This window comes from Dipodomys merriami, unplaced genomic scaffold (assembly GCF_024711535.1).
Source record: "Dipodomys merriami isolate MVZ:Mamm:240054 unplaced genomic scaffold, mDipMer1.0.p SCAF_435, whole genome shotgun sequence".
In the NCBI taxonomy this organism is placed as follows: Eukaryota; Metazoa; Chordata; class Mammalia; order Rodentia; family Heteromyidae; genus Dipodomys; species Dipodomys merriami.
The window spans coordinates 578,522-605,128 of NW_027205993.1; the positions used below are offsets into that span (position 1 = coordinate 578,522).

General features: G+C 43.4%; 2 protein-coding genes across 6 annotated transcripts in view; one reads left to right on the forward strand and one right to left on the reverse strand.

The window, feature by feature from the left end:
* The window catches only part of LOC138807822 (VIP36-like protein), a 30,363-nt gene extending 7,617 nt beyond the window's left edge, over window positions 1–22,746 (forward strand). For 3 of the 5 annotated variants that reach the window (XM_069993604.1, XM_069993606.1, XM_069993608.1), the window contains 5 exons: window positions 12,468–12,500; window positions 13,532–13,693; window positions 13,786–13,900; window positions 20,953–21,072; window positions 21,389–22,746. In XM_069993604.1, the coding sequence (XP_069849705.1) occupies window positions 12,468–12,500; window positions 13,532–13,693; window positions 13,786–13,900; window positions 20,953–21,072; window positions 21,389–21,531 (573 nt within the window). In that variant the 3' untranslated portion in view covers window positions 21,532–22,746. The remainder of the gene's footprint in view (window positions 1–12,467; window positions 12,501–13,531; window positions 13,694–13,785; window positions 13,901–20,952; window positions 21,073–21,388) is intronic. The other 2 variants (XM_069993605.1, XM_069993609.1) reach the window with 1 other exon arrangement.
* Window positions 22,747–24,707: 1,961 nt separating this feature from the next.
* The window catches only part of LOC138807823 (fer-1-like protein 5), a 60,833-nt gene continuing 58,933 nt past the window's right edge, over window positions 24,708–26,607 (reverse strand). Inside the window, exons 48-53 of the mRNA XM_069993610.1 lie at window positions 26,416–26,557; window positions 26,098–26,197; window positions 25,832–26,022; window positions 25,585–25,694; window positions 25,174–25,321; window positions 24,708–25,090 (exon numbers count right to left, since the gene is read on the reverse strand). Of these exons, the coding sequence (XP_069849711.1) occupies window positions 24,857–25,090; window positions 25,174–25,321; window positions 25,585–25,694; window positions 25,832–26,022; window positions 26,098–26,197; window positions 26,416–26,557 (925 nt within the window). The 3' untranslated portion in view covers window positions 24,708–24,856. The remainder of the gene's footprint in view (window positions 25,091–25,173; window positions 25,322–25,584; window positions 25,695–25,831; window positions 26,023–26,097; window positions 26,198–26,415; window positions 26,558–26,607) is intronic.

Consider the following 26,607-nt stretch of genomic DNA (forward strand, 5'->3'; position numbering starts at 1 on the left):
GCTTGCCTGGAACTCGGGCATGCGAAACCACACCTGGCTAACATCTTAGGATTTTGATGGAACATCCTTTCTGACCTTTGGCAGAACTTCTTGTTTTTTTACTAGCTGACCTGGATGGTTTGTTAGTCTCTTTCATATACTGGCAGTGGGTTTGTGTTCTCTCTGTCCTATGGCACTATCAACAGTGAGGAAATTATTAAGATAAATTGTCACTGGGTATCCTGTAGCTAAGTAATATTTTCTAGGAAAGCAGGCTTAGGAATAGTGGCAGAGTCAGATTATTTTCCTCCAACAGTTTATTATGAGAAATTAAAAACTTAAAGAACAATCATCATGTATCTCACACCCAGATTCAACAGTTAACATTTCCCGCAGTGCTGACTTAAGGGGAAGTAGAAAGTAAAACCTGAGTAAAGAAAACAACCTTTGTTGTGAGTCCATGTTCTTTATGGACCTCTTCATTCCATGTGCATCAAACCTGTGCTAGGGTGCCTGGCCCTGGGAATTAGTGAGCAAGCCCAGTGTAGCTCCTGCACTCTAGCATGAAATGGAATGGTGGGAACTTAAACTCCATGGGAGCATCCAGTAAGATCATCTAACCTTGAGTTGGGCAATGGGTGGTGGTAGCTGCAGGAGGTTTCCTCAAGGCAGTAACAATTACGTTGAGGTCTGTGCAGGATAGGGCTCAATATTACTTGCAGAAGGAAAAGCATGTGCAATGGGAAAGATGAGAGAGGATGAGTATGAGGAAGTAAAGAAGCATGGACTAGTGGTGAGTCCTGAATGAAAAGTAAGGTGAGCAATCTTGCTCTGCTGTACAGTGCCACTGGTCACATTGCATTCTTTGGTATTCATTCTCTTTCCTCTTGTGCACATTAGCCTGCCACTGAGCCTGAGGAGTATGAGCTTGAGTGGTTGGTGGTTTGACTGTTTAGACCAGCACTAGAGTAGTCTGAGTGTAACTCATCTTCACCAGGCAGGGACCAGTTTCTGAAGTGTGTGTATCTGTTGAGGGGTCTGAATGTGATTGTAAGAGTCTAAGTTTGAATGGACAGAGTCATTACTAGATTTTTAGTCATATGGAGGAGCTAGTAGTAGTCAGAGTGGTAGTCAGAAATGTGCTTCATTGTGAGTTGTAGGGTTTGGAGCTTGATGGAAGTTTTAAACCTGGTTTTATGTTTTTTTTCTAGAAACAAGTTGTTCAATCTTATCTTGAGATAGTAATTCTGACTGGAGAGGCAAGAGTAAATGTCAGGCTGGGAATGTGGCTTAGTGGTAGAGTGCTTGTCTAGCATGCATGAAGCCTTGAGTTCGATTCCTCAGTACCACATAAACAGAGAAAGCTGGAAGTAGTACTGTGGCTCAAGTGGTAGAGTGCTGGCCTTGAGCAAAAAGAGTTCAGGGACAGGGCCAGTTCAAGCCACATTACTGGTTAAGAAAAAAAAAAAAAAAAAGATAGTAAGTGTTTATAAAAAAAGTTTCAGAAAGAAAAAATTTATGACTTCTTTCAAGCTGTTGTGATTCTTACCTCAACATCACAATTACCTGGAGAGTTGATTGTGTGTGTGTATGTGTGCGTGCACACACACACACATGTATGTTTGTGTATACTAATTAAGCATGTACTCTACCACTAAGATATAATCCTCAACCACCTGGAGAGCTTTTAAAATACTAGTGTTGGACTGGGAATATAGCTTAGAGGTTGAGTTCTTGCCTAGCATATATAAAGTCCTGGGTTCAACCCTTAGCATCCCTAGCATGATTGTTTTTTTATGTTTTGTTTTGTTCTGGTACTGGGGCTTGAACTCAGGGCCTGAGTACTGTCCCTTAGGTTTTTTCCCTCAGGAGTGGTGCTCTACCACTTGAACCACACCTCCATTTCTGGCTGTTTTGCTGGTTAATGGAGATAAAAACCTCACAGGTTTTTCAGAGTTGGCTTTGAATCATGATTCTCAGTTCAGCTTCCTGTAGTCCTGCCAGGACTCCTGGCCTGTTTTAGTTTATTTGGTTTGGTTTTACAAAATGAAACTAAAGTCTGTGGATGGACCTAGAATAAATCAAATGAGGTAAGCCAAGCTCAGAGACAAATGGCACATGTTTTTTCTCCCATGTGGAACCTAGATCTAAAATATAACTGGACATGATAACCCATAAGAGGACTCTAGACATTCATACACAGACCAAAGGAGAATGGATATGCTTAGGGGAGGAACCCAAAGGAACTCCTCTGAACATTAAAAATACTATTTATTGAAAAAAGCCTGAATTTTCAAAAATAATAAAGAACCTGGGGATATAGTTAGCTTTGTGGTAGAGTACTTACCTAGCATGCACAAGACCCTGAGTTCAATCCCTAGCACTGGGGGAAACACACACGCACGCACCTGCACACACACACACAAAACAGCAAAACAAAAGAAAACACAAAAACCCTCAAAAACTAATAAAAGCAGTTACTATGTATTATGTGGCTGATATGTGCCTAATACTTTGCAAATACTGCCTTTTTTTTCTTTTTTGGTTGTGGGGCTTGAACTCTGGGCCTGGGCGCTGTCCCTGAGCTCTTCAGCTTAAACTTGAGCCACAGCACCACTTCCAGTTTTCTAGTGATTTATTGGAAATAAGAGTCTCAGGGCCTTTCCTGCCCGCACTGGCTTTGAACCGTGATCCTCAGATCTCAGCCTCCTGAGTAGCTAGGATTACAGGCATGAGCCATTGGCTCCCAGTGCACATTAGGTATTTTCATATGACCTGTGCAATTTCAGTTCTTAGAGTTTATATTCAGACTAGTAAGTATAGAAAGTATCTTCCTTTTGCAGGGTGCTGGTGGCATACACTTCAAATAATATTACTCAGGAGGCTGAGATTTGAGAGACCATGGTCCAAAGCCAACCTTGCAGAAAACTTTGCTACAATAAAGAACTTTCAAAAATAACCAGCAAACAATAGAGTTCTGCTTAAGTGGTAGAGTGCTAGCAGTCTTTCTTTCTATATCCTAACAATTTGGTACTCACTTGGAGGATAAAGTCAAATGGTTTGTCAGTGTATGGTTTACTTTTATATCAAACATAAAGGTGCCATGCATTGTTCAAGCACTTCTACATATGTTATTTATTATTATTTTTTTGTCAGTTGTGGAGCATGAACTCTAGGACTGGGCATTGCTCTCAGCTCTTCAGCTCAAGGCCAGTGCTCTAATACTTGATCCACTTCTGGTTTTCTGGTGGTTTATTGGAGTTAAGAGTCTCACAGACTTTCCTGCCCAGGCTGGCTTTGAACCAAATCCTCAGATATCATCCTTCTGAGTAGCTAGGCTTATGGGTGTGAGCCACTGGTGCCCAACTTTGTTATTTACTTTATAATAACCCTTTGGGAGTAAGTTTGAGCTCTATTTTATGGATAAGAAACAAGTACTTCAAGAAAGCTTGTAAAACTTATTGGTGTCCTGCAGACGGTGGATCTGACTCTTAAAAACTCCAGTTTTATTCATTATTGCAAGCACAGCAGAAGAGAGTGACTATTAGTGGGTCTTTTGTCACTGTAAAAAAAATTTAAGAAACCCAACTTAGAGCAAAGATTTATTTGGAAACTTCTCTGAGGTTTCAATCTATGGTTGAATGGCTGGCTCCATTGCTTTTAGGCTTGAGGCAGCTAGTGACAGAGGGAATCTGTTTAACTGATTACAGCAGGAAGTAAAGAGACAAAGAAGGGTCTAGAAGGCAAGATAGATGACCCAGCAATTCCATTTATGGACTTAAAGCCAAGAGTAATGAAAACAGACAGCTGGGTGCCAGTGGCTCACGCCTATAATCTTAGTTACTCAGGAGGCTGAGATCTGAGGATCAGGGTTCAAAGCCAGCCCAGGAAAGAAAATCTATGACACTCTTATCTCCAGTTAACCAACATACTCTGTGGCTCAAGTGATGGAGTGCTGTCCTTGAGCTGAATTGCTCAGGGACAGTGCCTAGGTTCAGAGTTCAAACCCCATGACCGACAGAAAAAAAAAAAGATAGCATACACAAAGGCTTTCATATAAATGTTCATAGTAGCCAGGTACTGGTGGCTCATTCCTGTAATCCTAGTTAACTCAGGCAGCTGAGATCTGAGGATTGTAGTTCAAAGCCAGCCCGAGAAGGAAAGTCTGTGAGTCTCTTATTTCCAATTAACTACCAGAAAACTGGAAGTGGTGCTGTGACTCAAGTGGTAGAGTGCTTGCCTTGAGCTGAAGAGTTCAGGGACAGGGCTTGGGTCCAGAGTTCAAGCCCTACAACCAACAAAAAACAAAAAAATCATAACAGCTAGGTGCTGGTGATTTATAACTGTAACATCTTAGCTACTTGGGAAGCTAAGATCCAATGATTATGGTTGGAAGCCAGCCAAGGCAGAAAAGTCCTTGAAACTTTATCTCCAATTACCTAGCAAAATGCCATACTAGTTGTATGTCTCATGGTGGTAGAGTGCCAGCCATGAGTATAAGATGCTGAGCAAGAGCTCAAAGCCCTAAATTAAAACCCCGTACTACCACAAAAAGTAAAATTCATAGCAGCCAAAAGAATTAGAAAGACCTCAAGTGTCCACCAGTGGATAAACAGCATGATGTAGTCTTGTAATGGGGTATCATAAAACAATAAAAAGATACTGATAGATGCTTTTGTGTGGATGACCCTTAAAGATAATTTGCTAAGTGAAAAGCCAGTCATAAAAGAGCTACTTAATTAATGCATGTTCCCATGCATATGAAAGGTCCATAATAGTAAGATCTCTATATAGAGAAAAGTGGGTTAGTGCTTGTGTAGGGCTGGGGCACTGTGGGGAAAGAAAGGGAAGATATTACTGGGCACAGAATATTTTTATGGAATGATAAAAACATTCTGGAATTTATTGTGATAATCATAATCTTAACTCTGTGTATGACAAAGCCATTGAATTATATACGCTAGATGAATTGTGGGTTATGTGAATTATATCTCATTATTACTGTTATTTTTACAATATTGATTAAAATATGACCAGCTCATCTTTTCTTGGCATCATGAATTCATCTGTATTGGAAATGGATCTTCCAGTTCTCAGCCTCCTGAGTAGCTAGGATTATAGATGGCAGCCACTGATGCCTACTTTCCTCATCCCTACTATCCCTTATGACTTAGCAGTTTCCAGCTACTACATTTTCTTAATCTTCATTCATAGATGCAATGTATTTTGATCATTCTTCTTTTACCCCCCATGTATTCTTAAATTCTCTTGTTACCATTTAATTGAAATGTGTGTTTGTTTTCAGCCTTAGATGGGTTCACATTTTCCAGAGGAGACTCTTGTCTAGTACTGTGGAGCGCATATATTCAGGCTTTCCTAAGAGTGAGACTAAGCTTGACTGAGAACTGGCTTTGGAAGGAAGTATGGAAGTATTATGGCTTTTTGCTAGTACATAGTAAAGACAACGAGATGTTTCTTGTCTGAGACATTGAAAGAAGAAAGAGAAAGCAAGAGCTAGCAGTCTTTATGAACTTCAGTGTATGAACCTTAAATTTAAAGTTTGTTGATTTGGGATATTTTATTAGGTCCTGTAGTTATTTGGTCTTGTGTCACAACTAAGATAAATGAGGCTAAAATCTTTTGATGAGTTTCTTAGATCATAATGATATTCAGTGTATGAATAGATGTGTCACTTTTCCATGTCTTCCGGTTGAGGAGTTAGGTGACCTGAGGTCAAGTATAGGTTAATGTTAGTTTGGAGGCTAATGGCAGGAGCCTTCTCATGCTGCTTAGTAATAATATGTGAGCATCACAGAGTCTTGTGGTTTTGCCTGGGGACAGCCTTAGACCATAATCTTCCTACCTCTACCTCCTGAGTAGCTGGGATTATAGGCCTGTGCCACCATACCCAGACTTAGTATATGGTTTTGAAAGTTGAAAAGAAGTGACAGGTCTGTCTGGAAATAGCATCAAAAGTTGTTCTAATGATCCGAGGGAAGGTGAAGTAAGTAGGCAGGTCCGGGAGATGTTTTGCATCTAGTCATATAACAGAAGAGACATTTGTTAGTGCTTTGCGGGGTGGAGGAGCCCTGGTACCAGGGCTTGAACTCAGGTCCTTGCCCTCTCACCTCAGCATATTTTTTTGCTCATGGCAAAATGTGTCAATGCCATTGCATATATGTCTATTTTTTTCTCAACCAGCTAAGAGTAAATAACCTCAATGATGCCTCCTTAATCTTAAATACTTAGTATATTTTACCTTAAAACAAGAAATTCTCCTACATAGTCCAGTGGTCAAAATTAGTAATAAAATGATAGCAAGGGGCTGGGAAGGTGGCTCAGTGGTAGAGCGCTTGCCTTGCATGACTGAGGCCCTGGGTTCAATTCCTCAGCACCACATAAGCAAAAAGAAAAAAGCCGGAAGTGGTGCTGTGGCTCAAGTGGTAGAGCGCTAGCCTTGAGCTGAAGAGCTGAGGGACAGTGCCCAGGCCCAGAGTTCAGGCCCCATGACTGGACCCTCCCCCCCAAAAAAAATGATAGCAAGATTATTATCTATCTTCAGGCCTTACTCAGATTTTACCAATTGTTGTTTATAGCAAAAGGAAGTCCTAGGTCTTACATTACATTCTATTGTAACCCCTCATCTGTTTTTTAATTTGGAACCACTTTGCAGTATTTTTTTTGTGTGTGTTTTAAGGTACATACTGGAAGTTCCAACTTTTTTTTTTTTCCAGTCCTGGAGCTTGAACTCAGGACCTGGGCACTGTCCCTGAGCTTCTTTTGCTCAAGGCTAGTACTCTACCACTTGAACCACAGAGCCACTTCTGGCTTTTTCTGTTTATGTGGTACTGAGGAATGGGAGCCAGGGCTTCATACGTGCTGGGCAAGCACTCTACCACTAAGCCACATTCCCAGCCCCGACTTATTTTTTAAAAATAGTACACGTGAAACATTTTTGGTGTATGCATGTATATGCTTGTACTGGAGCTTGAACTCAGTACCTCATGTTGTCATTGAGCTTTTTTTATGGCTGGTGCTATGCCATTTAAGCTAAACTACTAGTTCTTGAAGCACTTTTTATATTGAGATTTTTTTTTTTCGGTTGTGGGGCTTGAACTCTGGGCCTGGGCACTGTCCCTGAGCTCTTCAGCTCAAGGAGAGCGCTCTACTGCTTGAGCCAAAGTGTCACTTCCAGTTTTCTGGTGGTGAATTGGAGACAAGAGTCTCATGGACTGGGCTGGGAAGGTGGCTCAGTGGTAGAGTGCTTGCCTTGCATGCCTGAGGCCCTGGGTTCGATTCCTCAGCACCACATAAACAAAAAGAAAAAAGCCGGAAGTGGTGCTGTGGCTCAAGTGGTAGAGCTGAAGAGCTGAGGGACAGTGCCCAGGCCCAGAGTTCAGGCCCCACAACCGGACCCAAAAAAAAAAAAAAAGAGTCTCATGGACTTTCCTTGCTAGGGCTGACTTTGAATAGTAATCCTCAGATCTCAGCCTCCTGAGTAGCTAGGATTACAGGCATGAGCCACTGGTGCCCAGCTATTGAGAGATATTGAAAACAATGTTTTTTTTTTTTGTTTTTTTTTTTTTTTGTCAGTCATGGGCCTGAACTCTGGGCCTGGGCGCTATCCCTCAGCTCTTCAGCTCAAGGCTAGTGCTCTACCACTTGAGCCACAGTGCCACTTCTGGCTTTTTCTGCTTATGTGGTACTGAGGAATTGGTTTGTTTTGGGGGTCCGGTCATGGGGCCTGAACTCTGGGCTTGGGCGCTGTCCCTCAGCTCTTCAGCTCAAGGCTACCGCTGTACCACTTGAGCCACAGCACCACTTCCGGCTTTTTTCTTTTTGCTTATGTGGTGCTGAGGAATCGAACCCAGGGCCTCAGTCATGCAAGGCAAGCGCTCTACCACTGAGCCACCTTCCCAGCCCCTTGAAAACAATGTAAATTCATCATTGAGTCAGGGCTTTGGAACCAGAGTGCTTGGTTTCAGACTTTGATTATTTTGCTAGTGAATACCTGGATTCTCTTGGACAAGCTTTCTTACCTGTGAGATGGAAACACTATTACTAACTATGGGGTTGTGAGAATTAAGGTTGAATGTATGTTCATTAGTACAGTGCCTGGCACAGAGGAAGCTCTCACTAATGGTAGCATTCTGTTCAAGGAGTAATTAAGAGTCATTTACAAGCATCTTGGCAGTATCTGTTGTATTGCCATTTTCTTTTCCTCTGCTCTTTCACATCTAGGTTCCAGAGAATGAGCCACAGCTTAGCAAAGAAGTATGGCTAGGGTTGGGAAATACTGACCTAAAACAAAAGTGTATGTAGGCTAGTTCATGAACTTGGCTTGTTGTGACAGTTTTCCCCCAGCCAAGAATCAGAACAGGCAAGGTGCCTGTGGCTCATGCTTATAATGCTAGCTACTTATGAGCCTGAGATCTGAGGATCGCCATTCAAAGCCAGCCCAGGCAGAACTTATGTGAGACACCAGAAAACTGGAAGTGGCGCTGTGTCCAAGTGGTAAAGCATTTGCTTTATGCTGAAGAGCTCAGGAACAGTGCCCAGGGCCAGAGTTCAAGACCCACAACCAAAAAAAAAAAAAAGGAATCAAAATAGTGAAGTGATTTTTTCATAAGTGCTAAATGTGTTCACTTCCTATTTTATGAAATGATGAGTTCATTCTTTTTTAGGAGAAGTTTAAATATGCTTTGTAAAATGATTGCTTTATTATAGATGATTGTTTTATCATTATTGTATTTTAACATACTTAATATGAATAATTTTAAAAAAGAAACTTAGGGCTGGGGATATAATAGCTCAGTGGTAGAACACTTGTTCAGTATGCATTAATTTAGCTTTTAGTTGAATATTTATTGATCTTTTTAATGTTAGACACCATACTAAAAGCTCTATACATGCCAGTTCATCCTCCTGATTAACCCTGGGGGCTCAGTGTATGACTTTCCTTGTTTCTAGTGAGGAAGTTGAATCTCAGAGAGGTGATACAGGCCACATAAAGACTGCAGTTCTGAATGGTGTGATGCAGTTAGAACCTAACTCTCCTTTTGGCCTTTTCTTATTAGGGGTTCACAGCTTGTGTGCTTTGGACCTATAAAGTTTTTAATACAGACTCCATAAGTCTACAAGCTTTGGATGGGTACATCTTCAATCAAGATGTGCTGGAAGTAAGATTAGTCTGTTAAGGGCTAGAGATAGAGCAAACACAGTGGCCGAACATACACAAGGCTCTGGGTACTATCCCTAGCAGCACCAAAATAACTTTAAAAAAAAAATTATATTTGGGGGCTGGGAATGTGGCTTTGTGGTAGAGTGCTTGCCTAGCATGCATAAAGCCCTGGAAGTAGAAGTAGAAGCCCTGGAAGCTGGAAGTGGCACTATGGCTCAAGTGCTAGCTTTGAGCAAAAGAAGCTCAGGGACAGCATCAGGACCCTGAGTTCAAGCCCCATAACTGGCAAGAAAGAAAGAAAGAGGGCTGGGAAGTTGGCTCAGTGGTAGAGCGCTTGCCTTGCATGCATGAGGCCCTGGGTTCGATTCCTCAGCACCACATAAGCAAAAAGGAAAAAAGCCGGAAGTGGCGCTGTGGCTCAAGTGGTAGAGCGCTAGCCTTGAGCTGAAGAGCTGAGGGACAGCGCCCAGGCCCAGAGTTCAGGCACCACGACCAGACCTAAAAAAACAAAATAAGAAAGACAGAAAGAAAGACAGAAAGAAAGACAGAAAGAAAGACAGAAAGAAAGAAAGAAAGAAAGAAAGAAAGAAAGAAAGAAAGAAAGAAAGAAAGAAAGAAAGAAAGAAAAGAAAGAAAGAGAAAGAAGGAAATTTGGTGGTTCACACCTTTAATTTTATCTACTCAGAAAGCTGAAATCTGAGGATTGTGGTCCAAAGCCAGTCTGGACAGAAAAATCTGATATTCTCATCTTCAGTTAACCACCAAAAAGCCAGAAGTGGAGCTGTGGCTCAAGTGATAAAAGTGCCAGCCTTGCATGAAAATGCCAAGTAAGAACATGAAGCCCACAAAAAGAACTGATGTACAAAATGTTGGAAACATTTCTTGGTGCTACGAACAAAGGAGTTTCTTATTTCTGGTAATTCTTAAATTGGGAGTAAAATTGCCATGTTGCCAGAATCATTGTAATTCTTCAACTGTTGGTACCAGTCTATTTTTTTAGAGAGGGAGAAAATCTGACATGTGAAATTAGTGGCTACCCAAAAAGTGTTTGAAGAACTCCTGAGTAAGAATGGAATATAAGCTGGCATTTAACATCTTGTTACTAATGTGAGGTTAAAAGTTGAGGGCCAAGTCATGAGTTGCTGAAGCAGACAAATTGCAGTGGGCTGTCTAATGCAGCGTTGCACACATACGTACATATGTACATACACACACACACACACACACACACGCACACACACACACACACACACACACACACCAGCAACAACTTTAAAAAATACATTCCTTTATAGATTTTGAGGCACCCACATGTATATGTAAATGAAAAGCTCACACATACATGTGCACACACTCACACACATACACCATCAACAACTACTTTAGAATATATATATAGAGAGAGTTTGGGGTACTCACATATATATGTAAATGAAAACTCCCCAGGGAGATTTTTTTGTGTGCATATGTGGACTAATACTGGGGCTTGAACTCACAACTTAGGTACTTATAGCTCTTTTGCTCAAGGCTAGTGCTCTACCACTTGAGCCACATCTCCACTTTCCACTTTTTGCTAGTTACTCAGAGATAAGAATCTCTGGAACTTTCCTGACTGGGATGACTTTAAACTTTGATCCTGAGGTCCCAGTCGCCTGATTAGCTAGGATTATTTATGTGGCCACTGGTGTCAGACCCCAGATCTTTCTGAGGCCCGGTTTCTATCTAGCTGTTGAGGCCTGGCTTATACCTAGCTGGATAGTTGGATGCCACTGTAGCCTTAGAAAGATTAAGGTACCCTTAGACTAAGGATTTCTGTCCTGGGTACTTTAGAAAGTTGCAGCTCACACTTTTTATCAAGGGTATTGTGTAACAAATGAAACAAGCCTTGGGGTCATCACAGCTCTTAGATTTCCCTCCCTCCCTCCTCTTCTAGGGCTGAGGATTGAACCCAGGTCTTCCCATGTCCTAGATAAGCACTCTACCACTGACCAACATTTTCGCGCGCGCATGCGAGCACGCGCACGTGTGTGTGTGTGTGTGTGTGTGTGTGTATGTGTGTGTGTGTGTGTGTGTGTGTGTGTGTGTGTGTGTGTGTGTGTGTTGTGTACATATGTACTTGGGCTGGTGCTCTGCTCTTTTTTTGTTGTTGTTGATCTGAACTCTGGGCCTGGGCGTTATCCCTCAGCTCTTCAGCTCAAGGCTAGCGCTCTACCACTTGAGCCATAGCGCCACTTCCAGCTTTTTCTGCTTATGTGGTACTGAGGAATCGAACCCAGGACTTCATGCATGCTAGGCAAGCACTCTCCCACAAAGCCACCTACCTAGCCCCTTTGCCTGTTATTTTCATCATTGCCTTTATCACAATCAGAAATTATTTTATTTACCTATTTAGTTTGTGTCTTCCGCTTGAAAGCAGCTACCTGGCTCATTTCCCATTGTTCCCCCAGCATCTGGAACAGCTTGCAGTGGGTTCTCACTAAGGATTAGAAGAGTGAAGGCTTTGGGCTCCACGCCTCACCTGTCCATCCCATGGATAAGGCTTAGTTGAACTTGGGCAGCTTTCTCTTGATGCTGGTAGCTTAGAGCTGTGGTAGCTTTCTGGAGCACAGCTAAATGTCCTTGAGCCTGGTGATTTCTGTAAATCTTTTTATGCTTTGACGCTCCCACGGAGCTTCTCCCTTCCCCTTGTGTTGTAGGTTAGAATGACAACAGTTATTTAGAAGTATATGTCCATAAAGCTCAATTAGAGGGTAAATGATCTCTGGATTAGGGTTAATTTCATAGTGTCTCAAAACAGTGGGATTTTTGTCTGCTGGGCAAGAGCTATATCCTGAGGCCCTGGGAAGTAAAAGACATTTCAAACTTAGAGAAATTTAGTCTCTCCCATCCTTCCACTTACTACAGAACTACAGTAACCTGAGTACAGATAGACTTGTTTGTGGCTCTTGATTTCCAGAAACACAAGTGGCCAGTGTTAATACTGTGTGTTCTAAAGCTTCTACTAACTTCAGGAACCCTCCATGGGGGAGAGAAGTCTTCCCAGGGAACTCCTTTGAGAATTGATGACAGTAGCAGACCTTCTCAAAAAGATGTACAAGCAATTGTGCATATTGTTTTGCATATGATTTTGAGGGGTTCTAGGACCTGCTGAATGCTCCTCATGGACCCTGAAATTCTGTGGGGATTTAGATGATTTGTTCATCTATCACAGCAGAGTCATAGCTCTTCTATGGCTATTTCTTTCTGACTTGGTCTCCTGTCTTCTGTGCCCTCTTGTTTTTTATAATAACCTGCTGGACCCTCTCAGGCCCAGAAGAGGCGATATTCTCCAGGAGTCCAGGTACTGGGTTCTTGACCCATCATGTCCATCCTTATTCTCATGTGTCCACAAAGCATTTGTTGCTGCTTAGAGTCCATGTGGCTGTTGTTTCTGGAGTCTACAGTCTCTGGTCTCCACTGCATCTCTACCTTGCATGTTGACCCTCTAGGACAAAGGGGAGCTCACCCATGGAGCAGCATGCCACGTGTCACTTTCCCCTTCCTTCAGCCTGCCTCTCAGGGCACTGGGCTCACTCTGGAATGGTTAGTTTATCAATTTTAAGGAAGAACGTTCTCCTACCACGCTGTTGGAGAAAGAGGACTTTAAAGTAGGAAACTGAGCAGGGTATAGGGAGGCTTTCCATTTTTTTCTGGAGGGGATTTGGAGTGAGGAAACTTGCCCTCTTATTATTACCATTATTAGAAGTTATCTGTGATGGGCTGGAAAGTTTTGACTTAAAATAGTCATTGTAGTTGGATAAGCCCATCTGGCAGCCCTTTGCAGAGGTGCCTTCTTAGTCCTAATCATTCAGCATCATATACAGGTAGGATTTTAGAGTCTGAAAGAGCTATCTTGAATGGAAAGATTTCCCTGCCTGGTCAGTTTCATGCTTTGCGTTGGCAAAAAGGATAAGGCTGAAATAGAGACCTAGAAGAAAGCATTATAAATAATTTATTTCTCCAAGAAGCAGTTGGGGTTGATAGTTGTATACTCATGAAAAGGAAACCCTTAGTATTGGGCAGTATATAATTAGCAAATGAGGGGAGGAGGACTCAATGTTGACTCCAGAGACTGCCAGGGGCCATTTCAGGCCTACTTCAGATCTGAAGCAAGGTGGGTAAAGATGAATATGGGGTTCATTGGGTTCCTGGGCCCATATCCCTGGAATGACCATCTGTATGTGGATGTTTGGGGGTTTGCTAATGAGGAGGCAGAGTGGTCCTCTGGTCTGCTGGAAAGCGCTCCGCTTATGATATGCAAAACCCTTGTTTGTGCAGACATTCCTAAAAGCTCTTCCTCACTGTCTTTGCACTTTCTTTTCTGTGTCCCAGCGGGTATTCCCTTACATCTCCACTATGGTGAATAACGGCTCCCTCAGCTATGATCATGAGCGGGATGGACGGCCCACAGAGCTGGGGGGCTGCACTGCCATTGTTCGCAATCTCCACTATGACACCTTCCTGGTGATTCGCTACGTCAAGAGGCATCTGACCGTGAGTTTCTCAATGAGGTCAGTTGGCAATGTGAGTTGTAACTCTTGTTCCTGTGGCCCACTCTTGATCTCTCTCTCTTTTTTTAATTCTAGGTAATGATGGATATTGATGGCAAGCATGAGTGGAGGGACTGCATTGAGGTGCCTGGGGTCCGTCTGCCCCGGGGATACTACTTTGGCACTTCCTCCATCACTGGGGATCTCTCAGGTACTGCTGTGTATACTGTTACTTGCCCTGACTGAGAAAGGCCCCCTCGAGGGGAGAACAAGATAAGCAGAGTTATGGGAAGTAAATGTCCTGAGAATGCTCTGTGTGTGTGTGTGTGTGTGTGTGTGTGTGTGTGTGTGTGTGTGTGTGTGTGTGTGTGTGTGTGTGTGTGTGTGTGTGTTGTCCTGAGAATGCTCTGTGTGTGTGTGTGTGTGGTGTGTCATGGGAATGTCCTGAGAATGCTGTGTTATGGGAAGTAAATGTCCTGAGAATGCTGTGTGTGTGTGTGTATGTGTGTGTGTGTGTGTGTGTGTTATGGGAAGTAAATGTCCTGATGAATGCTGTGTGTGTGTGTGTGTGTGTGTGTGTGTGTGTGTGTGTGTGTGTGTGTGTGTGGTGTGTTATGGGAATGTCCTGAGAATGCTGTGTGTGTGTGTGGTGTGTTATGGGAAGTAAATGTCCTGAGAATGCTGTGTGTGTGTGTGTGTGTGTTATGGGAAGTAAATGTCCTGATGAATGCTGTGTGTGTGTGTGTGTGTGTGTGTGTGTGTGTGGTGTGTGTGGTGTGTTATGGGAATGTCCTGAGAATGCTGTGTGTGTGTGTGGTGTGTTATGGGAAGTAAATGTCCTGAGAATGCTGTGTGTGTGTGTGTGTGTGTGTGTGTGTGTGTGTGTGTGTGTGTGTGTGTGTGTGTGTGTGTGTGTGTGTGTGTGTGTGTGTGTGTGTGTGTGTGTGTGTCCTGAGAATGCTGTGTGTGTGTGTGTGTGTGTGTGTGTGTGTGTGTTATGGGAAGTAAATGTCCTGATGAATGCTGTGTGTGTGTGTGTGTGTGTGTGTGTGTGTGTGTTTGTATGTTTTGGGGGAATACCATAAATGCCCTAAAGCCCAGTTGTGCTTGGAGCTAGCAAAACAGTTTGCTTCTTTATACAGGCAGCTCTTCCAGCCTGTGTTTTGAGTTCCTGACTTTCTTATCTCTGTTGTCCTTTTCTCTTATCAATCTTGTTTTTTTTCTATCTGCCAATATACCCAGCCTAGTCTCCTCCCCACCCCAACTTGGGGTGTTTGTGTGTGTCTATTTTTTTTTGACGATCATGGGGCTTGAACTCTGGGCCTGGGCGCTGTCCCTCAGCTCTTCAGCTCAAGGCTAGCACTCTACCACTTGAGCTACAGCACCACTTCCGGTTTTCTGGTGGTTTATTGGAAATAAGAGTCTCATGGACTTTCCTGCCTGGGTTGGCTTTGAACGGTGATCCTCAGATCTCAGCCTCCTGAGTAGCTAGGATTACGGGTGTGAGCCACTGGTGCCCAGCTCTGTGTCTATGTTTTACTAGGTTGTTAACTACCACTTGAGCCTTACCTACAGCCCTACTTTTTGCTGGTTATTATGGAGATGGAGTCTAGTGGACTTTTCTGCTTATATTGGTGTCTGTTATCATCTAGATCTCAACCTCCTGAATAGCTAGAATTACAGATGTGTGCTGTGCCTGGCTTCCCTCTCTCTTAATAAAGCTGCTTTTCAACTCTGCCATCTCTCTTCTAACTAATCCTCCTTTTTTGCATAGACTTGAATGTGTTATATATACAGTTGCTTTTGTTTCCTAGGCATTTTCCTTTTCACACATCATACTGGACCTATATCTTTACCTTGCTAGTAACACTGAAAAAACTAATTTCTGTTCTGTCACTGTGCACCATGCTCTGTTAATGGCCTCTCTCCTCCTCAGCTAATTTAATCAGTCACTGAAACTGTTGCCTTCCTTGACTTCTGTGTTATCACTACTTGGCTCTTCTACTTTTCTGTCTCTTCTGCTTTCTCTTTCTGCTTATGCCCAATTCATAGCTTCCTTGATATGTTCATTGGGTCCCTTAGCTTTAGCCCCAGTCATAATGCCTTTGGTAAAGAGATAAGGAATAAACTTAGTTCTCTTGATACTTAATTTACTTTGAATAAATCTTGGTTTTGGAATAGATCATTCTTGTGGCACAGTGGAAAAACAAGGACCCACCTGGAACTAGCAGTAGCTACTGAGCTCAGTCATCATTGCTAAGAGGAAATGTAGGTCCAATAATAACAGATTTTTCAGATAGTCTTGTTTTCAAGACAGACTGGAAATATGTATTTTTTTTTTTTTTTCTGCTGGTCATGGGGCTTGAACTCCTGGGGGCTGGGCACCGTCCCTCAGCATTTCAGCTCAAGGTGAGTGCTCTACCACCACAGCGCCACTTCTGATTTTCTGGTGGTTAATTGGAGATAAGAGTCTCATGGGGACTTTCCTGCCAGGGCTGGCTTTGAACCACAATCCTCAGATCTTAGCCTCTTGAGTAGCTAGGATTATAGACATGAGCCACCTGCTCCTGGCTAAATTTTTTTTTTTTTGGGGGGGGGTCATTCTTGGGTCTTGAACTCTGGACTTCAGTGTTGTCCCTGTACTCTTCAGCTTAAGGTGAGCGCTCTATCACTTGAGCCACAGCACTACTTCTGGTTTTCTAGGGGTTTATTGGAGATAAAGAGTCTCATGGACTTTCCTGCCTGCACTGGCTTTGAACCCTGATCCTTAGGTCTCAGCCTCTTGAGTAGCTAGGATTAAAGGTGTGAGCCACTGGTGCCCAGCTTGGCTAGATTTTTAAAAATGAAATTTTATGGGCTTTTTTTTGGGTGTGGGGTGTGTATGTGTGTATGCACGTGCATGCATACATGTGCATGTGTGTGTGCATGCGTGAGTGCTGGTGCTTGAACTCAGGGCCTGGATGCTGTCCCCGAGCTTCTCTGCTCAAGCCTAGCTCTCAAGTAGTTGAACCACAGCTTCACTTTGGCATTTTTGGTATATAATTGGAGGCAAGAGTCTCATGGCCTTTCCTGCTCTGGCTGGTTTCAAATCAGGATCCTCACATCTCAGCCGCCTCAGTAGGAAGAGCACCTGGCTTATGTTTTTGTAATTTTTTTTCTTTTGAATCCTACTCCTTAACAGCTAAATTTTTAAAATCAAATTTATCATATATATATATATTTTTTTTTTTTTGTCAGTTCTGGGACTTGACTCTGGGCCTGGGCACTCAGCTCTTCAGCTCAAGGCCTAATAGTGTTCTACCACTTAAGCCACAGCACCACTGCCAGTTTTCTAGTGGTTAATTGGTGATAAAAGTCTCCTGGACTTTCCTGCCTGGACTGACTTTGAACTAGGATCCTTAGATCTCAGCCTCCTGAGTAGCTAGGATTACAGGTGTGAGCCACTGGCCCCTGGCTTAAGATATTTTTTGAGAGGATCAGTGCTTGAACTCAGAGCCTTGAACTTACTTGGCTGGCATTCTACCACTTGAATCAAACTCTAGCCCAACATTGCTATGAGACTCCAGATCTCAGCCTTCTGATTAGCTAGGATTATATACTTAAGACATTGTCTTGTCAGTTTGAAGGGTTGGACAAATATTTACATCATTACAGTTTACATCTGTGTAAACCTCACACAAAAAATCCAGAATATTTTTATCACTTGCCGGAAGTTGCCCTGCCCTTTGCCAGATCCCTCCCTTGCCCTGGACCCAAGCAGCTATGAATTAGCCTTTTGATACTTACAGAGATTTGTTTTGGTATATAAGAGTCTGATTCCTGTGCAGATCTAGCTTTAGCATAGGGACACAAGACAAAAGCTTGAGATCTTTGCCTCATATTCTTGTTAGGTCACATATTTTCCTTTGAGCTTACAGATTTCTAGGTTAACCTCCTTATATAATTTCCTTCCCTCCCTCTCCAAGTTCCCTCCCTCCCTCTCTCCTTCTTTCCCTCCCTTTTTCCATGCTTTTTTTTGAGACAAGATCTCTTTATTAGCTGTTTTTAGAAACTTGCTGAATAGCCAAGGATGACCTTGAACTCATAATTCTTTTATCTTAGCCTCCCAAGGGCTGAGATTACAGGCATGTTACCATGTCTGGCTCTAATTTTCAATTGAAGTCGTTCTGAACTAAAAATGACAAGTGATGATTTTTTTTTGTTTGTTTAATCCCAAGGAGTCTTTTTAGTGATAGTGCCTAAGTCTATGCTCTCTGTCCATACAATACCTTAAATGCAAATTATGTTTTCCTGCGATTTTTGCCAGTCCTGGGGCTCGAACTCAGGACCTGGGCACTATCCCTGAGCTTCTTTTGCTCAAGGCTAGCACTCTGCCAGTTGAGCCACAGCACCACTTCTGGTTTTTTCTGTATATGGTGCTGAGGAATCGGACCCAGGGCTTCATGCATTCTAGGCAAGCACTCTACCACTAAGCCACATTCCCAGCCCCTCCTACCCTATTTGTGTGTGTGTGTGTGTGTGTGTGTGTGGTTTTAAGACAGGGTTTGACCTCATGATCCTCCTGCTTGGCCTTCTGAGTGCTGGGATTACAGGCATACACCACCAACCTCTTACTTTTTGTAGAATGACTTGTTGAAAACTGAGGCATTTAGAACATTTCCAGCTTGTCCCAAGCTTTGATTCTCCTACACTGTGAGGACTATTGCTCTAGCTTGTTATCCTGTCCCATGTTTAAATTCAGCTCTGACATCTACATTATTTTCCCAATTGAAGACAAGACCAGTCTGAGGATTTGCTAAAAATTCTAGCAATCAAAGCAGCTAGAAATGACTAGAAATCCAAGCCCCAATCAGTAACTAACCTTGCAATGAGCACCCCTTGTACTTATATTTGTGTCCTTTTACCAATTCCCACTGAAAGGAAGAGAGCTTTCTTAATAAATGTCTGTGGCAGTAAATGTACAAGCCTGGAATTTCCCAGAAAATCAAGGAAGATAGCAAAAACATATAAAAGGACTTAGTCACCAACTTGAATAGGCTCCCACTAACAAAGATGGGCTGAGTTAGTGCCAGTAGGAAGCTGAAAACAGGAGGATTGTAGTTTAAGACTAGCTTGGGCAGAAACGTTCTTAAGACTTCTTCTCAACTTGTAGCTGGTCACAGTGATTTACACCTGTCATCTGAGTTATGTGGGAAGCTGAAATTAGGAGGATTGTGGTTCCAGCTCAGCCTAAGCAGGAAAGTCTGAGAGATTCATTTCAATCAATGGAAAGAAGCTGGGCATGGTGATATATGCTGTCTTTCCAAGTATGACAGGAAGTCTAAAATAGGTAGATTGACATCTAAATGGGGAAGGGGAATGTTGGTGGCCAGGAAATCCAGACCCTACCTCAAAAACAGTATAAAAAAGGGCTGGAAGCATGGCTTAGTGGTAGAGTATTGGACAAGCAAGCACTGATTTTAAACTTGGTGCTGGCAAAAAAGAAAAAATATGGATTGAGTTAAATATAAAATAATATGGAGCTGGGGGGCTGGGAAGGTGGCTCAGTGGTAGAGTGCTTGCCTTGCATGCATGAGGCCCTGGGTTCGATTCCTCAGCACCACATAAGCAAAAAGAAAAAAGCCGGAAGTGGCACTAGGGCTCAAGTGGTAGAGCGCTAGCCTTGAGCTGAAGAGCTGAGGGACAGTGCCCAGGCCCAGAGTTCAGGCCCCACAACCGGACCCAAAAAAAAAGAAAAAAAAAAAAAAAAATAATATGGAGCTGGGAAGGTGGCTCAATGGTAGAGTGCTTGCCTTGCATGCATGAGGCCCTGGGTTCAATTCCTCAGCACCACATAAGCAAAAAGAAAAAAGCTGGAAGTGGTGTTGTGGCTCAAGTGGTAGAGTGCTAGCCTTGAGCTGAAGAGCTGAGGGATAGCACCCAGGCCCAGAGTTCAGGCCCCACGACCGGACCCCCCCCCCCCCCAAAAAAAAATATGACTGCACTGAAACACAGGAGATAAGCTTAAAGCTCTGAGTTTATAATGATTGGGATTTTTTGTTGTTGTTGTTGTTCTTTGTCTGTCGTGGGACCTGAACTCTGGGCTTGGGCGCTGTCCTTCAGCTCTTCAGCTCAAGGCTAGTGCTCTACCACTTGAGCCACAGAGGCACTTCTGGCTTTTTCTGCTTATGTGGTGTTGAGGAATGGAACCTAGGGCCTCAAGCATTCAAGACAAGCACTCTACCACTGAGCCACTTCCCAGCCCCTATAATGATTGTTTTAAGAGAGAAAAGTCAGCTGTGGTTGTATATACCTGTAAGCTTAGCACACTGAAGGCTGAAGCAGAAGGATCATAGGTTCAAGTCCAACCTAGGCTATGTAACAAGACCTTGTCTAACTAGATACATACATACATATACATGTATATATCTAATTTGTGTGTGTGTGTGTGCGTGCTGGTCCTGGAGTTTGAACTCAAGGCCTGGGCACTGTCCCTGAGCTTCTTTTGGTCAAGGCTAGCATTCTATTGATTAAGCCACAGCTCTACTTTCAGCTTTTTGGTGGTTAATTGGTGATAAGAATCTTATAGACTTTCCTGCCTAGGCTGGCTTTGAACCATATTCCTCAGATTTCAGCTTCCTGAGTAGCTAGGATTACAGCCATGAGCCAACAGCACCCAGCTTGTTTGATCTTTTATCTGGCAATATTAGGAAGATTCAGTGTCACAGTTCCAGATGCCACAAAGAAATAGCCAGTATCCAGAAGGTGATTATCTCCCAAGGCAGTAACAGTTCCCTACCTATGACTCAAACAGATTCAAGAGATCTTTTCCTATCTGTGCACGTGTGTGTGTGTGTGTGTGTGTGTGTGTGTGATCTTCATGAGGGAAAAAGAAGCTGTATGTGTCTTCTATGTGTCTACTATGTGTCTTCTCACTCCTAGAAGGGTTTATATATCCTCTTCACTATTGTCCCTACAGCTTTTTAAATTAGATAATGCATTGTTTGTCAGTAAAAACTTAAGTGAAGAATATAGAATATGATCCCATTCTTTATTTTTAGATGAGAAAATGGCTTTATCTCCAATTAACCACTAGAAAACCGGAAGTGGTGCTATGGCTCAAGTGGTAGAGTGCTAGTCTTGAGCTGAAGAGCTGAGAGACAGCACCCAAGCCCAGAGTTCTAGTCCCATGACCAACAACAACAACAAAAACTTGAACAAAATACTAACCCCAAAACTTTTTGAGGTGACTGGAGTAATTATTCTTCTTGCTTTCGTCTCTAGATAATCATGATGTCATTTCCCTGAAGTTATTTGAGCTGACAGTGGAGAGAACTCCAGAAGAAGAGAAACTGCATCGAGATGTGTTCCTACCCTCAGTGGACAATATGAAGCTGCCTGAGAGTGAGTATGGGATCCTGGGAAATGCTCCCATGGTTACAATATTGATGAAATCTAGGTGACTTGCACTCGCAGCTTTCAGGGTGGATTCCTTTCTCTGTGGAATATTTGTATCACTTCCCACTTGTCCTTCCATTACAGATATTTAGCAGGTGGGCTGATTCACTTTTAGATGGAACTACCTGGAAAGGGGAAGTCTAAGCTCTTATTCCAGAAGGGGTCATCAAAAACTGGGGTCTAGGCAGCTTAAGATCCTTCCCTTCTTGGTGGGCTTCATGTTTCTGATTTGTTTTTGTTTTTGTTTTCTTTGCTTCCTTAGTGACAGCTCCACTGCCTCCCTTGAGTGGCCTGGCTCTCTTTCTCATCGTTTTTTTCTCCTTGGTGTTTTCTGTATTTGCCATTGTTATTGGCATCATACTCTACAACAAATGGCAAGAACAGAGCCGAAAGCGGTTTTACTGAACTCTGCTGTTGGTACCCTGTCTGTGACTATCACCCATGAAGTGTGGGAATAGCAGGTACTGGCCTGAGCACACAGCCTGGCAGATCTACTTCAGACCGCAGCAACTTGTCAGGAACTGTGTCCATCACTGGAGTTTGAATGCAAGCATCCTTTATCCCCAGGGACATCTAACTGGTCCAGGAAGTCACCCATCTAGGGCAGTGCTGCTGTGATGTGCCTTTCCCTGAAGTCCTCTTCCACTTGGAAATTTAGAGTTGTGAAGAGAATACATACATATTCTGATGCCAAAATCGCAGAACAGAATTGGATAGTCTGGGCATGGACTAGACTCAGCAGGCCTTTCTACTCTTTTTAAGTCAACAAATAGAAAACCAGAACTCATACTTCTGGATATCCATTTATTGGTTTTTGCTTTTTGCACATGCTTCTTTTTGAGATTTCCTTGGAGATCTGAATGGAAACATCTTCTTGCCTCCCTTTCTGCCTCCATTCATTGTCTTCTCAATGTGCATCCTGAGACAAATACCCAAAATACATTTGGGTATTTTTTTTGTTGGGTTCTGGAGCTCTAGAACAAACTTAGGTTTCACCGATCCTCATTAGGTGGACCTAGGGCTCTTCGCTTTTTAGCCTGTTGCTCCAGCCTCTCTTTTCTAGCCAGGTTCTTGAGTCTTGTTGTGTCTGCGGCCTTCCTATCCGATCCCTCAGGCCCTTGGTGAAGACTGAAGTCCTTGTGCAAGTTAAGAGAAGCTTGGGAGACTTCATAGGTGCCATGAGATTAACTGTGAAACTGATGAGTTCTAGGTTTGACTCAGAGTGAACATTTGTCATTTGCTCTAATCAGGTGGAGGTATTTCTGGACTTAGTGTATCCACTTAAACTGCATGTTTTTTGTTTATCATGGTTTTTGGAATCTCACTTTGAACATTGGAAGTATAAAGAAGCTCTTATTATTACTTGATTTTGGACACTCCCCCAAGAAGAAATTTGGCTCCTTTGTCCTAATGGAGAAGAAACAGCTGCTGTTTTATGTTGCAAGAATGGGAGCAAATGGCCTTTATCCTGTGCCTGGAAGAGTTTGTGGTAATTGAGCAGAACAGCCTGAGTACTGTTTTTGTGTCAGCCCTTATTTCAATGCCTTATCTGAAAGGAGTCACACGCTGCTCACCTGTCTGCCCTGTGATTAAATGGTTAGAAGCTAGTGTTTCCCTAGAGGACATGAAACTGAACTTTCTTCTGGGCCTGTGTAGCCTAAGAAAATTCTTAAAGTGGCTGATATAACCAATCATGAGCCTTTGACTCAGTGTCTTCCTTTCTAGGGTGTATTTTAGGGGAGGTCTAAGCTTTTTTTTTTTTTGTCGGTCATGGGGCTTGAACTCTGGGCTTGGGCGCTGTCCCTTAGCTCTTCAGCTCAAGGCAAGAGCTCTACTTGAGCCATAGCACCACTTCCGGTTTTCTGGTGGTTTATTGGAGATAAGAGTCTCTGGGACTTTCCTGCCCGGGTTGGCTTTGAACTTCAATCCTCAGATCTCAGCCTCCTGAGTAGCTAGGATTACAGGTGTAAGCCACCAGTGCCCGGCCTAAGCCTTTTCTTGAGTTTCAAGTACATCAACTCTTTGGGATTGACCAAGCCCTCAGTTTATACCAGAAGGAAGGGGTCACCTTGGCTGTGGATAGGTATTCCTTTTCTTCAGCCCTCTTTCTTTGTGCTTGATTAATATAGCACAAATGTAACTAAACTTTAAGTGCAGCACAGAATATCTTGCCCTCCTTCAGGTGAGATAAAAGTAGGTGCAGATGGATGGTCTCCTAATATCTTTCCCACAAAGCAGAATATCAAGGGAGCCAGATGACAAATTGTGACCTAGAACTTGGTCTTAGGACCAGGAAAACTGAAAAAGCAAATGACTGTTTTGCCTATTTTTGACTTGACGGGCAAGCTGAATTGGCCTGTGTGGCTGGATTGGCTTGTGTGAAGAGATTGAATTGGCTGGAGACTAGGTGGAGCTCTTGAAGTGCCAGGGTAGTTGTATAGAAGGGAGGGTCTAGTCATAGGAAGGAGATTGCGGGGGAGGGGAGAAGAGAGAGAGAACCAGTGGGTTTGTATAACTTCAGCTCATGAGCACTTTGAAACTTTTTTTTTTTTTGGGGTCCGGTCATTGGGCCTGGGTGCGGTCCCTCAGCTCTTCAGCTCAAGGCTAGCACTCTACCACTTGAGCCTCAGCGCCACTTCTGGCTTTTTTCTTTTTGCTTATGTGGTGCTGAGGAATCGAACCCAGGGCCTCAGGCATGCAAGGCAAGCGCTCTACCACTGAGCCACCTTCCCAGCCCCTGAAACTTTTTTTTTTTTTGGCTAGTACAGGGACTTGAATTCTGAGCCTCATGCCCTTGGCTTTCTTGCTCACAACTGGCACTCTGCCACGTGAGCCACACCTCCACTTCTTGCTTTTTGCTGGATAATTGGAATTAAGAGTCTCAAAGATATGTCTGCTGAGCTGTGTCAGAACTGCAATCCTCAGATTTCAGCCTCCTGGGTATATGGGATTACAGATAATAAGCCACTGGTGCCTGCACCTTGAGGCTTTTTAAGGAGGGCCAGGAAGATGTGACATATAGTCCCCACCCAACCTAGGGATTAGGCTTCTGTCCTTTGAGAAACACGTTGCACAAGAAAACCATTCAACCTAGGGCTGGGGATGTAGTTGAGGTAGTACAAGGTTCTGGGTTCAATCCCTAATCCTAAAAGAAAACAAAACCCACCCATCCTAGCCTTGTATGTCCTGCTCTGGCTCCTGCTTTTTGTTATAGACACAAATTTTTCCATGGTGAGTGAGACCAGATATTTTTCTAGGTATTATAACCCTAATGTGCTATAACCTGGTTAGTGGCATAGTGCTTGTGCTCATGTGCCTAGTGTAAGAGCAGTGGCCTTAGTATGCTGCTCACTCATTAGCATCACTTTCCTACAGTCATTCTTTCCTTCCTTTCCTCTGATGTCAGAGGCTTTTAGTGATAAGAGGGCTAGAAGTGCACAAAGGTGACTGATGGTGTTCCTTGACTGAAGAGCTGATGATTTCAGCCTTACCTATTGTCTTCAACCTTTCCAACCCCAAGTTACAAGGTGACTTTATTTATAAAACTTGTGTATTTCAATGGCTGGAAAAAATTACAGGTTGCTCTTTTTATTGTAAATTCTTTCCAAAAAATAGAATATGTACAAGCCCCTTGTATATGTCTTAGAAGACAGAAACAGGAAACTGGTAGGAAGGCCAGAGGGCTGGTGGTAAGCAGGAGATAAGCCAGCCCAACATGGACAAATTAGTCTTATGGAGCTACAAGTTCTAGGAAGTCTGGGAAGATAAGACTTTGGTAATTCTTGGAATTACCTCCTTCCTGGAGGAGTGTTGTTGTTGTTTGGTCTCCTGTAGTCTGTAAGTTTGGATGTTGGAGGTCAGAGAAGTTGTCCCTGGTGGTGTTTTGGGAATTGATGAGGTTGATTATTTTAATGGGAGGATACATCCGAAGTTCAGGTTTGATTAAGCTCATGGCCAAATAGTTCTAGAAGAGACCACAGAGTTAACCCAAAATCATCATCCCCAAAGCCACCAGTACCTTTGTCTGTCCCCAGGATTCTCACTCACCGGAGTTGCGTAGATAAAGTTGAACAGTACAAACACTCCAACCAATATGATGAAGGCCACTAGGATTTTGAAGCGGTAGCGTTTGCAGGAAGCGAGGCACACATTTTTAATAGGTGACCGCAACCACATGAAAGCGGTGTCACTGCGTCTGTCCATGGTAGGAGATGCCAGAGAATGAAGGGCAGAAAGAACCTTCGGATCTATGATCCAAAGCAGAAGAGCTTTCTTTCTTTTGGGGTGGGGAAGGGTCACTTGCTCCCCCCCTAACTTCTCAAGTCTGCTGTCTTCTATTATAACTGAGCTATCTGGCAGGAAGTAATTACCCATATCCACTTGGCCCACTGATCACCATCCCATACAAATTGAAACAAAAAAAAGGTATTTTATGCCTCTGACTAATAGAGCCCTTACAAGGGAGGATGAAGAGTAGGGTATTGGTTGGGTTCCGATTGACCTCGTCCAGCTGGCCTGATTAAGGCATCTTTCTCTGTCAGGATCTCCAGAGACATCTTCACTTTACCCTAGAGATAGCACAGGTGGTAGGCTAGGTCAGACGTAAGGGCATGCTGGACTACTCCCTAGCATCCAGAAAGGAAAAGGACCCCAGCAGTTACGTTGACAGCCGTTCTAGTCGGTAGACATCCTCCCCAGTTCCTACCGACAAGCGCCATTTGTTCCCATCTTGGACCTGGCAAGGCCACCATCCAGTTACAGTCATCTTCTTAAAGAGAGAGAAGCGCTTGTGTTGGCGGTAGGGCCACTTGGGATTAGTATCCATCATCCTGAGGGAACATTGCTTGGAGGTACGGGCCGGAAAGGGCATATCTGATAAATCCAGCTCCAGGACCCCTGAGCCCAGAAAAATGCCATTAGTAAGAAGCAGCTCCCTGTCCTGTGGTCACAAGCCCTATGCTAGTATCTTACCTATGAAGTCATCACTGGAGAAGAAGTCATTGTCCCAGATCTGAATGATGAGCCGGGCTGGAAACTTCATTGATGTGGGGTCCAGGCTCCATATATAATCCTGGAGGACAGCAGAAGGGCATGTCACTGGTCTGTTTCCTTGACATTTCCCTTGGACACCTACCCAGCAGTGATGGACTTATCACCATCAAAGAAGAGTACTTCTGCCTAAGGACACATTCCTAATGTTCTGTTACAACTTGTATTCTCTGGAAGGAGCTGGGAAGGAGGAAATTCAAGACCCTAGGCTCCGCCCCTTCACCCCACCACACCTATTACCTTCTGGCTCTGGACACACATGCACTCTGCCGCCAGGTAGTCCATGGTGAAGATGAACCTCCAGTTGAAGTTGCCTTCCCCAGTCATGGAGTGGTAGTGGACATCTGTCTTCTGCATGTCCTTCTCTATCCCAAATAACCACCTAGGGACAGAGTCCTTTCACCTGGCATTCATGAGTATGCCCTCCCCCCT